This window comes from Myotis daubentonii, chromosome X (assembly GCF_963259705.1).
Source record: "Myotis daubentonii chromosome X, mMyoDau2.1, whole genome shotgun sequence".
Taxonomy (NCBI): Eukaryota; Metazoa; Chordata; class Mammalia; order Chiroptera; family Vespertilionidae; genus Myotis; species Myotis daubentonii.
The window spans coordinates 15,456,352-15,472,025 of NC_081861.1; the positions used below are offsets into that span (position 1 = coordinate 15,456,352).

Consider the following 15,674-nt stretch of genomic DNA (forward strand, 5'->3'; position numbering starts at 1 on the left):
TCAAAATGATAAGGCAGTACCATCTCATACCTGTCAGAATGGCTATCATCAATAAATCAACAAACGACAAGTGCTGGAGAGGATGTGGAGAAAAAGGAACACTCATGCACTGCTGGTGGGAATGCAGACTGGTGCAGCCACTGTGGAGAACAGTATGGATTTTCCTCAAAAAACTAAAAATGGAACTCCCATTTGACCCAGTGATCCCACTTCTAGGAATATATCCCAAGAAACTAGAAACACCAATCAGAAAGGATATATGCACTCCTATGTTCATAGTGGCAAAATTCACCATAGCTAAGATTAGGAAACAGCCTAAGTTCCCATCAGCAGATGAGTAGATTAAAAACCTGTGGTACACACAATGGAATACTACGCTGTGGTAAAAAAGAAGGAATTCTTACCATTTGCAACAGCATGGATTGACCTGGAAAGCATTATGCTAAGAGAAATAAGCCAGTCAGAGAAAGATAAATATCACATGATCTCACTCATTTATGGAATATAATGAACAACATAAACTGATGAACAAAAACAGATGCAGAGACAGAGAAGCATTGATCAGATGCTCAAACTTCAGAGGGAAGGTAGGGGAGGGTGGAGGTAATGGGGAGAGATCAACCAAAGAACTTGTATGCATGCATATAAGCCTAGCCAATGGACACAGACAACAGGGGGGTGAGGGCATGAGTGGGAGGGTGGGGGGTAATTAGGGGGAAAGGACACATATGTAATACCTTAATCAATAAATTAAAAAATAAATCAATAAAAACAGATAAAAAGACTTCTATATAACCTATAGCCCCTCAAAAAAGTAAGAAAAGACAATTCACTAGATTCTCTTATACAAACAGAACACATTTTACTCTCTCAAAGGGTGCTAGCTTTTACAAACTTATTGAAATAACCTGCTTTTTTTCTTTCCACATTTAAGTGACATTTTATTTCTCTAAGTGGCTTCTCCAGCAGACTGGAGTTGCCAGCCCCTGACAGGTGTTCACCCACTCCCCTCACTTAGTCACAGTGTGAGCCCCCTAGGCACCTGGGCCAGGTTGCTCTTAAGCAGAGATTTCAATTGTAACAGATTAGGTAGTGATTTTTGAAATGGGTCTAGCATTCCTTTGGGAGGTAATAAAAGACCACTGACATCATTTGGAAAAATAAGACTACTGTAGAGACCAGGGTAATATGTGTCCTTAAGGAACACAGCCATCACACAAGTAAAGATTTGCTTTATTTGATGTATCTGACCTTTGTTCACTCAATGGAAAGAGCAAGAGACTGGGTTCCCAGGGTACATCACACTCATGGATTTCATAACAGTCAACCACCCCACACTCAGACCCTTGTATTCCAAAAAAAGATGACTAACGGGTTACTGGTCTCATCTTATAAAAGTAGCCACCATATCCCTAATTCAGATAGTCTCATCTCTGATCAGAGTGATAGGACTCCATTTTAATAGTCATTAATAATGATTTTTAGCTAAAAAGTTACATGAATATCCACAAAAGTTAAAATCGTGTGGCTATTCAATTTGATAGTAAACAGTTTTCTGCTCTTTATTATTCCTTTGGCTGATATTTCGCAGGGTTTGATTCAAAAACTGGACTTCTAAGAAGCACTTAGTTCTGAGAGTCTCAGGGGGAATTGGAGTGACTGTGGTAAGTGAGGAAAGGGGATGCAGAATTTTAACTGGCACACAGGTTCTTTCCCAAATGGAAATCCTACCTGGTTTCCTCCTGGCCACAGTGATAATCATTTATCATAATAACTAGAGGTCCGGTGCACAAAAATTTGTGCACTCGGGGGGTGGGGGGGAGGGAATCCCTCAGCCTGGCCTGTGCCGTCTCACTGTGTGGGACCCCTCGGGGGATGACCACTTGCTGGCTTAGGCCTGCTCCCCAGGAGATTGGGCCTAAGATGGCAATCAGACATCCCTCTGGCAGCCCGGCAGCCCTTGGGGGATGTCCATTTGCCAGCGGGGAGCAGGCCTAAGCTGCAGTCAGACATCCTTATCGCTGCTGAGGAGGCAGGAGAGGCTCCCACCACGACCGCTGTACTGGCAGCCATCAGCCTGGCTTGTGGCTGACCAGAGCTCCCCCCTGTGAGAGCGCACTGACCACCAGAGGGCAGCTCCTGCATTGAGCGTCTGCCCCCTGGTGGTCAGTGTGTGTCATAGTGACCAGTCATTCCCAGTCTTTCTGCTGTTAGGGTCAGTTTGCATATTACCCTTTTACTATATAGGATAGAGGCCTGGTGCATGAGTGGCCCCAGCTGGCTGAAAGCAGGTATCTGGGGTTTGTTTGGCTTCTATAATTGAAACACTTTTGCCGTCCTGCTTGCTCCAGCTCTGAGGCCCTGGCTGGCTGAAAGCAGATATCTGGGGTTTGTTTAGCTTATATACTTGAAACATTGTTGCTTTTGAAGCTGTTGCTTCAGGAGCTCAGAGCCGGGTCGCGGCAGGCAGGGAACCTTGGCTTCCTCCATCACTGGAACAAGCAAACCTCCTGCTCGCTTCAGCTGCGTGGCTGTCAGCCACCATCTTGGTTGGCAGTTAAGTTGCACATTGCCCTAATCTAGCCAATGGGAAGTGTAGCGGAGGTATGGTTAATTACCCTATTTGTCTATTATTAGATAGAATAAACATTTATATACTACTTGGCAGCTTATAAGGGGATTAGGACAGGTATTATTGTCCTATTTTACAGAAAAGAAAGGGAGATTCAGAAAAATGAAGTCATCTGTACAAATCATACAAATGACAAATTGTGGAGGCAGGACTGGACCTCTCTCCTATGACTCCTATTTTTCATGTACCATATTGCCTCATGATGCCAAAAGCCAGAGACAGGATATACGTTTTTCTGGCTTGGCTTTGGTTTTTGCTTTTGGTTAATCATTTACTTTGGGAGAGGTTAGTGCCACCATTTATAAATTTTTGCTGTCTCTATGCTATTCTCAGGCACAAATTCACTCCCATCAGTATCATTTCTCACAACTGGCCATCATTCTTGTTTCTCTTCCCATACTTGCTTCCACATCTCATACCCTCCTTATAGGCTACAATTTACATAACCATGTGCCATCAACAATGTATTGGGAGACAACAATGACATTGACTTGAGATCCCAGAAAGCAGAAAGGCAAAAATTTGGGGTAAGGTGTTTAAACAGGGAAAGTTTCCTTAAACAGGTACTGATTCCATTCAGACTCCAAAAGAAAGAGCCATAAGGATGTCAGAATGGGACAGAAGGTTGGTGAGATTTGCCGGGGTCCAACCCCAGCAGGTCCAGGGGTTCCCCAAAGGTGTGGACGGAGTCGGCGAAGAAGGAATGACACGGAGACAGCGTTCAGTTGATCAGCAGCCCAGCCAGGATCTCTAGCCAGGATCTCCAGCCAAGTTCTGGTCTGGATCTCCAGAGAGGTTCTGCTGGTTCTCCAGCCAGGTTCTGTAGAGATCTCCAGCCATGTTTGGTCACCAGGTTCTAGTCAGTTTCTCTTGCCAATTTCTGTAGTCAGGTTCAGTCCAGGATCTTTTGCCATGTTCTCTCCAGCGAAGTTCTTCTGTCTGTAGGTTCTGTGTAGGTTGTCTTCTTGGCTCTCTTCTAAATTCTGTCTCTTTCTGTCTTGTTACATCTGTATTTATACCAGTTGATTCAATCCTATCAATCTCTATTACAAAGGTTAGGGCGTTTCTTATCTCCATTCCAGGGAGTAAAGATTATGTAGCTTAAGCATGATTGTTCATAGTTAAAGTGATTAATTACCCACCTGGCACTTAGTTGAGGGGTTTTATTCCCTCCCTAACTTTAGGGGAAAATCCCTACCTGGGGATTCAACCTTTCTCGGAGAGGTGACCTTGGTTAAAACACAGTGCCAAGAAGGTGAGCAAACATATTAAGAACCGTATGCCATATATGCCAGGTCCCTTGAAAGAGCAAGGATGGACTGGCTCCCGGCAGAGATTAAGATACTAGTTTGATTAAAGGATGGGCATGACAGGTAAGAATGAGACAGAAAGTATAAGCAGAAGGGTCTTGAAGTTATACTCCTGGAAACAGAACAGTAATTACTTTAAACAGTTTAAGCAGATATATTGCTTCATTATTAAAAGGCACAGAAATAAAGGTTTAAACTCACCCGCAAGATTTCGTCAACACAGCTTGGATCACTGGGAAGGCTTACCTAAAACAAAATAAACATAAAACAATCTAGTTACTTTCAGAGAAGCTTATTGCATAATATTTTTACTATTTAGGAAAAATTGTAAATAAAATAAATATAGGTATCAATGTGGTTTCTCCTTATTAAATACAAAGCAGAAAGTATCTGCAAATGGCCAGTTTTATTTTACTTTAATGAAACAGTAAGACCACAGTGCAAGGTGCAGAAAGCGAGTGCCTCATTCTGTCACTGATTTGCTGTTGGACACTGAGCCATCCTTCTCCATTGACCAGACTTCACTTTGCTCATTTATTCAAAGAAGGAGTTCAACTTCCTGATCTTTAAGGCCTCTTTGACCTTCTGATATAGTTTAGTGTGTTATTCATAATCACAGATTTTTAAAAGATGAGGTCTATATGAAACACTTCTATGATTAAATTAAGTTCTCTTTTGAACTTATGAGTCCAACCAGATGCCTACAATTCTTATTGAAAACAGGGTAAAACTCCTATGTAAACTGCTTGCTTTCCTTGGCACTTAGACTCTTACAAATACACAGTTAATCCCATGAGCCATCTTTCCCAGTGTGACACCTTTCTAATCAACCAAAATTCAATCAACTAGCAGAAATGTACTCCATGTCTGGCAGTTGGCCCTTTCCTCCAGGGACTCCATAATGAAAGCAAGAATCCAAACACCAAAGTGAGACACCAGCTATAAAACAATGCATGACAGAGGACTTGAGAGCCACCTGGACAAAGGTCTTCTGGGCATGATGTCACCTGTGCAGGTATGGGTATTGCCCCAACATTCTTAATTCTCTCTTTCATACCTTCACCCTGTCCAGAATTGCAATCTGGTCATTTCCATCTCCCTCCAGTTCGGGTAAAGATAGTATTTGCTCTCTTTGATTAACTGCCTTGGGATGTAAAAGGCTGGTTTTATGCAGAGAGCACTTCCACAGAGTCCACATGTTTCAGGCCTCTTACAGGACAATTAAGTCCTAATCCCTTAGTTACTATGATATATTTGAATATGAACATAATTATATTTCAGGAAATGGGTACTAGAATATGGACCTAGTTTCCCTTGAAGTTAAAATATATGTTAAACTCATCAGCAAATCTTAACTTAGCATTAAAGTTGCTACTGTTAATGCATTAATTTCAGCTAATATTTATTGAATACCTTCTCCATGTAAAGTTACCTGCTCCAAGTAGCATAAAATCCTTAGTGGGGGAGGCAGGCTGAGAAACAGTCACCAGCAATGAGTGGCCATCCAGCCTGGGTTACCTTGGCATAATTAATTGATAGTGCCCTCTTTCCACCTAAAAAGTGTCCCAGTTTGGATGATAAATTATACAGTCACCCTTCCAAAAACAATCATATTCTAATACCGAGTAGAAGAACAGTAGAAAGAAAGGCTAAAAAGGTTTGCTGGACACAGATTGTAAAGAACCTTAAATGTAGATTTTTTATAGGGAACTATAGGTGGCCTAGCACAGTTCTTTGTTAATTTATCCATTCATTAAGGAAATATCTTTGAGGGCCAGGGTCTGTGCCACTAGACTTGCAGTAGGCACAGATATAATAGGAAGCAAAAGGAAAGTTTCTTCTCTCATGGAGTTTGCAGATTCAAGAGGAAGGCAGACATGAAAAATCACATAGTTAATGTAAAACTGTAACTGTGGCAAGTGCTACAAAGGAGATCATCCCATGGACACTAGTTCTTCAAATGAAATAATTAACTAGCAAGTATTTCCTAGGTGCATGTCCAAATAACTGAGAAATGCTGCAATCTATCTGCCTCTTGGAGATCCGTGATGCAAATTAAAGGCTCCGTGACACCTATCTAATTAGTTTAATGCAGCACTTCCCAATTTTCTTGACTGAATTCTTGAGTTTTTAGTATTTGCAATACCCCCCATTAACAATTATTACAATTGCACAGAATGAATACTTACAGACAATATACTGGGAGATAGTGGTCTATTACAAGATTATAGAACTCAACTGATTATTCTTAACAGCAAATAAAATCTCATTCCATTGTTCAGTGCTCCAATAACTATTTTCCAAGACAATTCTTAAACTTCTAATGAATACCTTCCCCAAACACAAAGATCAAAATGACTACAGCAAAGTCTTCAATCTTTAATATTGCTATTGCATTTTATCAGTGTAGGCTGCCTGGGCTAAAAATGTATGTCCCACTCTCATAAGGTCTTTGTTCTCCTTTTTCCATACAAATGCATAAACATTAACTTTTTAATTAGAGTAAAAATATTAGCAATATGCAGACACAACATTTATGAGTATAAATGTTGGGTGGGAGTCCTGACCCTATCACCAGGGAGCTGGACTTTGTAACTTTAATCCTTTAAAGTTCCACTTTTTCCAATTGTAAAATAAAATAATGGTAATAACAACACCTATTCCTTTAAAATCTCACAGGGTTTCTGTAAGCAGCAAATGAAATAAATAATGTGAATGTGCTTTATAACCCACAAAGCCCCACGCAATGAGTCAGGTTTTACCCCTTGTCCTGTTCTTCTTACTGCTTTATTATTAAGTCCAATCTTCTTGTCTTTTCAAGGTAAGATTTGACTCACTCTTGTCAACTGCAAATATCATCTCTACACCTGGTATTATGAATATCCATTTCCTTATTGGGGAAATGCTGTCAAAATAGAAAGAGTTGTGGACTCTGGGGTTTTACAGCAAATCTAATAATGACTTATTGCGGTTGGTAGCACTCAGGATTGGGAAGAACTCTACAGGCAAGGGCAGCAAAATAAATATGCATCCACATGAAATGTTGAGATTTTTTTAAAGGAAATACTGGAATGCAGCATTCACATGGAGCCACTAGTTCCACAAACTCATCTAGCCCTGCCCTATAGCTATTTACACTGCCAGGCAATTACATTCAAGCCGCAAGTGTTTTTCCCATGGCAAGTGTGTTTGATTTAACCAGCGAGTATTTCCTAGGTGCCTAGAAGAGTGTGAGGTATTTGTGGGTTGCTAATACAAATAACTATGAAACTTGGCCTCTTTCTTTCTAAGTTACATCTCTAGATGGAATGGGAAAACAAACAATTAGAGACCCACTGGGATATACATTGTAAGGTAATCATGACAAGGGTAATAGGATGGCATTCATTCACCCCCTCCACCTATTTATCAGTTCTTCCATTCATTTCCTTAGACAGCAAATCCGGATTGAATTCACACTATGCTCAGGATGGTGCCAAGAGGGAGTATTTAAAGAACTAAAGACAAAATAATTTGTGCTCTCAAGATGCCACACAAATTGGGGAGACAAACATTTACAAGGGAAACAGACAATACTGACAATACCATACAGGAGGTCTGATTTAGGTGTCCAGGAGATAGTACCTACCGGGCTAGTGGACAGAGTCATGTCTGACAGAAGCTCCCAGCCGCCGAGATCCTGACTGTAGTCCTCACTCCATATAGGAGTGAGAGGCCAAGGACTTGACATGGTTGAGAAGTGGTGGGGCCACCTGAAGCCACTCCAGTCTCTGAGCTCCCTGCAGAGCCGCGCCGGGGAAGAAAGCTGAACTAAGGCTAGAGCTCAGCCCTATTTTGCCCAGTTGCTCTCTCTCTCTCTCTCTCTCTCTCTCTCTCTCTCTCTCTCTCTCTCTCTTTTTCTGACACACACCCCTCTTGCAGTAATTCTGGAATCACTCAGACAGGTGTGAGAGAAGACTTGGGAAGAGAGCAGTGGTGATACCGGGATTAGAACTGCTATCCGATGAGTTGCCAAACTGCTGTTTAATTCCGGAGCCACCTTCTCTTCTCTTTAAATCCTCTCTTGAGTATTCAGATAGTCCACAAAGCGCAAGTTAACCACTCAAAGCTGCAGCGTCCTTTTGCATTCCCCCTCTACAACCCCTCCTCCTGGAACAGAAAGCAAGCTGCACACCACACAGAGAAGGCTGTGCTCTTCTCACTCCTGGCCCCAAAAGACCCTCTTGCACTGGGCACAAATGTTGTCTTCTGAAGGCCAGGAAGGCAGGCGCACGTCAGGCAGGTGGTGAATTGACTGAGAGCCCTCACAAGTGCCTACCCTCTATGCATGTGACAGTGTAGGCTGCCACCCCATGTAGCCACAGAGAGACCACACACAGATCATCTGCCTAGTGATAAATACATATCTTAGGAAATAATCAGGGTACCTTTAAATAATCAAATATTCAATTAACTGCAGCAACAATAAATGAATTGCATAGGATGTTTTAATCATTCTGGAATTAATCAGTTTGGAGAATACTTCTTGGCGATTAGGGTAATACAAGATATCAAAAATACCCTGATTGTGGCATTGAGAGACATAAGCAGCAGCTAGCACTAATAGAAAACATTGAGATTAATGTAAAACATTAAAAGAATAATAATCACCACATTGTTAACCCGGAGGAGCTCAATGCATGCCTCTGAGTACATTATTATTAAGGGATTGAGGTCATTTTTCCCCTTAAAATCATCCTGAGGTTGCCTCACAATACCTGGCAATCAAAGCCCGCTATTCTAGGTATACCCCACCTTGGTAATGATTTCGTAAAGCAGGTTTAAAGCTGTTAGAGGGAGAGGTTGTTGTGCTGGGTCAGGGATCAGGTGGGGGAATAGAGCTAAAAGGAAAAAAAAAAGAAAAACTCATGGGCATTGACAACAGTGTAGTGATTGAAGGAGGGGCATGAGGGAGGAGGTGGAGGAGGGTGTAGGGAGGATAAATGGTGATGGACTGAGATTTGACTTGGGGTGGTGAACACAAAATACAGTGTTCTGATGATGTGTTGTAGAATTATACACCTGAAACTATATCGTTTTGTTCACCAGTGTCAACCCACTAATTTAATAAAAAGGACAAAAACTTGCAAGTTGCAAGTTTAATTGCCAATGAATGCTTGAATTCCCCTAACAAGTGCCAGTGACACTGAGTGACATACCAATAACACAAAATACTATGCTATCGGTCCAGTTAAAAACAATATCCACGACTGACACCATGCAGGATCTAAATTAATTCTGTTTGTATTTTCATTAATAAATTGCTACATTTATCCCCATGATTGATTTACAGCACACAGTTCTCCCCTGGCATGCCATTACTAACAAAATGAAAACTCAGGTTATTCTATTGTATTACCAAATGAGCTTTCTATCCTTAAAAATTTTTTTAATCCACATCATTGGTCATTTGTAAAAGCAAGGGGCAGCAGGGAGTCCAAGTTTCCCAAAACTTCAAACCCAGTTCACATAAGGATTTTTCTCTCTGTTGATTTCTGCCTCGCCTTAACCTGTCCCTATTCTAGTTTGTATTCATGAGTCTGTGATTAAACGAGAACAGTTAATATTACATAAGCTGCAGACAGAAGTCCTCAAGTAATATCACTTTAATGAAAACAAAATATTTCACAACAGTGAAATGTTACAGCCAACTTGGTCATCTTTTAATTTCTTTTTAATGCAGTCCTGGGTGTCTAAAGAGTTGATATTTACATTAAAATATTTTTTCTGGCCAATTTTTAATGGAGTTATATGGTCAAAATATCCCATGTAAAACAGGCTAATATTCACCATTCCCTCTAAGAAAAGAAGTAACCAAAAATAGAATGTGAAAATCAAAGGAATTTAACATTTGCCATTTTATGCCAAGTACCGAAAATTACCTGTTGCCCAGAATCTTACATGGAACTAAAACTAAAAAGGTAGAGCCAGCAATCACATTTTATTTATTTGAGAAAATAAATGAGATAATTTACTATATTTTCTGGGGGCATAAAGGGGTAGTGAAAGGAGCCTGGTCTTTGAAGCTGGACAAACTTAGATTTAATTCCAGCTCTGAAACCGGAACATCTCTGAGCCTCTGTTTCACCCTGTATATTAGGGGAATTTTTTAAAAAAATCTACTTCTAGAATTGCTGTGGGGTTGAGATGTCCTGATGTATATAAAAGTACCTTAGCCTGCTAGGGTGTGCATCATAAGTCTCCATCAACACCTTCTATTCTAAATTCCCTCTAAGGACCTTGGAAAGGTGTGTCAGTACCCTGTGCCTTGGGACCATTGAGTAGATAATTTGATCACCTTGTAAATTAGCCCCTAGAAATCTTGTGAATGTCACTATTTATTAAATCCTATTCAGGTTGCTGCTGCTTCATCTGATGACTCTGACTGAGGTGACAAAGTGGGCTAGAGTGGGACTTGAGGGGATAAGAGAACACAGAGAAGGGGCAGTGGGGGTGGGAGAAGTGGAGAAAGTGTGGGTGATATGCTTTATTATGAACTCACCTCTTCACTGATTACATTAAGAATGAGCAACAGGGGAATGCATATGCAGCAAGACCCATCACCAGCTGAGAGTACCTAATGACAGATGGAATTTCAAGTGAAGAGTACTTAATTCAGTCAGCTCTGAATAGCCATTAGCTCACTCTTCATTTATTTGGTCTAATAACTGGTTTCTATACAAGAGTGACCTAAAAACGGGGAGGGGAGCTTCATCTTAAAGGAAAATAAGGTAGGACATATAGAAAGATTACCCTAAGAAACCAAGAGCCTATCTGGAAATGCCTGGCTGCCTGACCTACAGCCCCTCCCTGCCCAAATACCCTGCCTCTGGTCACCCTAGCTGGGTATTGAGGTCACTCTGGCTGCTAGTGTTACTGCCCATACCCCTGCCTAGGCTGTGCAGTCTCTGCTGGCAAGGATCTCCATGGTCAGACCCCCTCTGTATACCCTAGCACAGTGGTCGGCAAACTGTGGCTCGTGAGCCACATTCGGTTCTTTGGCCCCTTGAGTGTGGCTCTTCCACAAAATACCAATTTCTGCGCATGGGCCACAAAGTTTCAATCGCACTGTACGTGCACGCCCGCACATGGTATTTTGTGGAAGAGCCATACTCAAGGGGCCAAAGAGCCGCAGGTGGCTCACAAGCCGCAGTTTGCTGACCACTGCCCTAATACATTCTTCGGGCTTCTTTTCTAGATCCTTAATTCTATTGATCATACTCAAGCTGTATCCTCCTATTTCTCTTTGCCAGCCTCCAGACTCTGACCCAACTCGCCCTTTCCTTCCTGTGCTCTTCTCAGCCTTCTGTCTGCTCTTGGTGCCTCTCCTATAACCCAAATACCTTACAGCCATGTACCCTTTCTTTTAAAATTTCATGGCAGGCATCTGACTTCCCAGGGCTCACACTTCTGTCCTGTCCATATCTTAGTGCCACAACAAGAACCATTCAAGATTAGTCTTGATCCTATGAAATCCCTTCTTATTGCACTTCCATTAACTTTAATTGCTATCTCATGTGCAGGCCCATAATCTCTTTTAATGAAGGATGATACTGTAAAAATACAGATGTGATATTGAACTGAAGTAAGGCAATTTCTGACCTCTATCGATAGACATCATTAGCAAGGCTAACCTAAATATATATATATATGAATGATACATCAAACAAGTCCACTTTTGAATTTTGACTATTAAAGAGTAAATGTTACCTGACTGCTCCATGGTCATATCAAACTCTCATAGTATGGAGCAACTAAACGATTGCAAGGCAGTAATTTCACTTTCAGGTAAATATAATCTAATAAAGTAGTGAAAAGAAAAACATACCCACAGTCAGGAAACAATAGTTTCCTGTACATGCCCTACTGTGAATTAACTGTGTGATTTTGGACAATTCACTTCCTCACTCTCCAGTTCATACAACAAAGGCATGGGAATATATTATACATTCCCAGTGTTTGGTATTTCACATAACAGTGCAAAAACTATAGGATATCTACATAAGATTATCAACATTTTATTTTGTCATGAAAGTACATTGTAAAAATCACGCCCAAAAGGTTGGAAGGACAGTTTTTTTTTTTCAAATATAAAAGCAAATTTATGCCAACACACTCACACACACCATTGTTTTCATATTTCCCATTTTGTTAGAAAATAACAGCAACTTCATGTTGGACTGGTGGCCCGGCAAGATGATCTCTCAGGTATCTTTTGGATTCTGGGATTTTATTCACCTTCTATTTATTCTGTATATAACATATATTTCATTATATGTAGTAGTATATTTCTCAACATTCAATTCTCTTATCTCCTAAGCATTTATTATTTTCATTGTGAATTCCTAATGCTAATTGTCAACCCCCAGGTACTTCTTCGCTTACCTTGTGGATGGTTTTTGATACATGGGAAATGCAAAGTAATTTTTGTAATAACCAATCCAATCTAATAAAAGAGAAACATGCAAATTGACTGCACCTCTGCTATACCCCCAAGCCACGCCCACCAGCCAATCAGAGCGACTATATGCAAATTAACCCAATCAAGCTGGCAGCTTGCAGCCACGGAACTGGAGCACTCAGGAGGCTTGGTTGCACTGGTGATGGAGGAAGCCAAGCTTCCTGCCTGCCCTGGTGGCTGTGGCCTCTGCTCTAGGCAACAAAGTTGCAATTATAGAAGATAAATAAATCCCAGATACCTGCTTCCAGCCAGTCTCCACTGGGAGCTTGGGTGGCTGGGGCCCATGGCCAGCCTGCAAACAGCCATCTTCCCCTCACCCAGGATGGCTATGCCCTCATGGGGTGAGGGGTCTCACTAGGGGGCTTGGCCAGCCTGCAAACAGCCATCAGCCACTAACCCAGGCTGGCCACACCCTCATGGGGTGAGGGTCCTCACTGGGGGGCTCAGCCAGTTTGCAAACACCCACCAGCCCCTCACCCAGACTGGCCAGGCACCCCAGCAGGACCCCCCCACCCTGAAGGGGGTGAGGCCACCCTGAAAACAGCCATCAGCCCCTCACCCAGGCTGGCCAGGCACCCCAGCGGGACCCCCACCCTGAAAGGGCTGTGGCCAGCCTGCAGACAGCCATCAGCCCCTCACCCAGGCTGGCCAGGCACCCCAGAAAAACCCCTCCTCCCTGAAGGGGGTGTGGCCAGCCTGAAACCGGCCCTCAGCCCCTCACACAGGCTGGCCAGGCACTCCAGCGGGGACCCCCACACTGAAGGGGGTATAGCCAGTCTGAAAATGTCCCTCAGCCCCTCACCCAGGCTGGCCAGGCACTCCAGCGGGACCCCCACCCTGATCCGGGACACCCTTCAGGGCAAACCAGCCAGCCCCCACACATGCACCAGGCCTCTATCCTATATAATAAAAGGGTAATATGCAAATTGATCCTAACAGCAGAACGACTGGGAATGACTGGTCACTATGACACACACTGACCACCAGGGGGCAGACGCTCAAGACAGGAGCTGCCCCCTGGTGGTCAGTGCTCTCTCACAGGGGGAGCTCTGCTCAGCCACAAGCCAGGCTGACGGCTGCCAGCACAGTGGTGGTGGTGGGAGCCTCTCCCATTTCCTCAGCAGTGCTAAGGATGTCCGACTGCAACTTAGGCTTGCTCCCTGCTAGCAAGTGGACATCCCCCAAGGGCTCCCAGGCTGCCAGAGGGATGTATGACTGCCAGCTTAAGCCCAATCCCCCTGGGGAGCGGGCCTAAGCCAGCAGGTGGTTATCCCCCATGGGGTCCTAGACCATGAGAGTGTACAGGCCAGGCTGAGGGACACCGCCACCACTGAGTGCACAAATTTTTGTGCAACAGACCTCTAGTACAAACATAATTAAAAAGACAACCATTACATAAAAAGTCATATAAAGCATGTAGCATACATGTATTATAGGCTTCATCTATAAAACTGGTTTCATGCTAAGATAAAAGTGAATTAAAAGAACATTTATAGTACCTTTTTCTAATAGTCTACATTCCATACAGCATAGCATATCCACCATGTATCATGTATTTCAAAGTCAAACATGAATTCTTAGTGTCTAGGAATGCAGAAGGAAAATCAAGTAAGCATAGTGTCCTACAAGTCGGGAGAACAAAGTGTTTCAGAGAGAAAGTGGCCATTAAGGTAGGGATGCAGAGTCAGCCATTGGTTTGACAAAAATCTAGGTCTTTGATAACCTTGGTAAGAGTTGCTTCAGTGACATGTTGTGGATGCATACCTGCCTGGAGTGTGTTGAAGGGAGAATGAGAGGGGCAAATGGAGAAAGTACATAAACAATTTCCACCGTGAAAGGGAGCAGAGAAATGGATGATAGGTAGTAGTGATGTGGAGGTCAAGATTTTCTTTTTTTTTTTTTAAGAGGGATGATATTAAGATATATTTTTATACCAATGAGTATGAATCAGTGGAGAGGGGAAAAATGTTGCAAAATAGAAAGTAGGTAAAAGCAAGACCTTGAGAAGGAGAGAGTGGATTGAGACACAGTTGGAGGGGTTAGCCTGAAATAGGAGCATGGACACTTTTGGATACTACTTCCATTGTAATAGGAAAGAAGCCACAGTACTTAGGTACATAAGCAGTTGGGGTGGAGAAATTAAAGATGAGAAGATGAGGTGGTACTTGTCTGACTGTACATATTTTTCTCTATGAAGCATGTGTCAAGGTCATCAGCTGAGAATGAGGGGACTGTTATTGGAAATCAGAGGAGAAAGGAAATGTGGAAAATATTTGTCTTTGAGAACAGCAACATGAATTTGCTAGAGAAGTATAATAGAATTATCTGGCAATCTTTAAGGGAGAGAGATAAAGGGCTAGCTACAGCATGAAACTAGAAGGAGATGCTGTATAAATCAGGAGTATGAAGGTAAAAAAGGGAGAGGTGGGAAAGGTGAGAGTTGAAAGCCAAGGAGGTGACACTCTGCTCCTCAATATTAGTTACAGCTCTTTCCCATAATGATAAGCTAATTAATCAGTTTTCAGTTCTCCAACTGCTCTAATATATAAGAGGTTTCATTCTGAATGGAAGAAGAGAGCCTAAGAGAGGGGTAATGATTTTTTTGGAATTCCACAGTGGTGAATACCATAATATTACCCTGAAGGCCAGATGGAATTAACCCCAGGGCCAAATATGGCCCCAGAACTTGAAGATCTCTCTGGAGATAAATGAATTAAACTCTCTCTCTAGAGAAACAGAGAACTTGATTAACCATATCCTCTTGAGAGAGATAATTCCTATATAACATTGGAAGTTTAAAAATTGTTAAAAGAAGAGCTATTTTCAATCATATTTACTATGTGATCATTAGCATGAAACATTTTATAATATGCTTATCTTTTATAACACACCTTTGAAAAGTTCTTCAAAGGATTTATGGCTTCTGAAGATATAAAGACTTCCTCATGGTGCGGAATGAAGTGGGAGCTCAGGATTTACTGGTAGCTTCTGAAGACATTGCCATAGGTATATTCTGGGGACTTGCTATAACCCCATTTATAGAAGAGCCTTTTAAATATATATCTTATTTTTTTAAAGTCTTTTAGAAAAGAAAGGTTTATCCTTGACATGAATAATTCCTCAACCTAAAGGAACTACTTCAGTCTTCTAAATACATAGCTAATGATTTATTAATAAATCAAGAAATTAATAAATCAAGAAATCTGGATTTCAGTTAGACTTTTTACTAGCT

The 15,674-nt window shown here is 42.0% G+C and overlaps 1 protein-coding gene across 1 annotated transcript in view; it reads right to left on the reverse strand.

The window, feature by feature from the left end:
• Positions 1 to 15,674, reverse strand: part of AFF2 (ALF transcription elongation factor 2) — a 633,956-nt gene that overhangs the window by 222,897 nt on the left and 395,385 nt on the right. Inside the window, exon 4 of the mRNA XM_059678586.1 lies at positions 4,144 to 4,188. Coding sequence (XP_059534569.1) covers positions 4,144 to 4,188 — 45 coding nt within the window. The remainder of the gene's footprint in view (positions 1 to 4,143; positions 4,189 to 15,674) is intronic.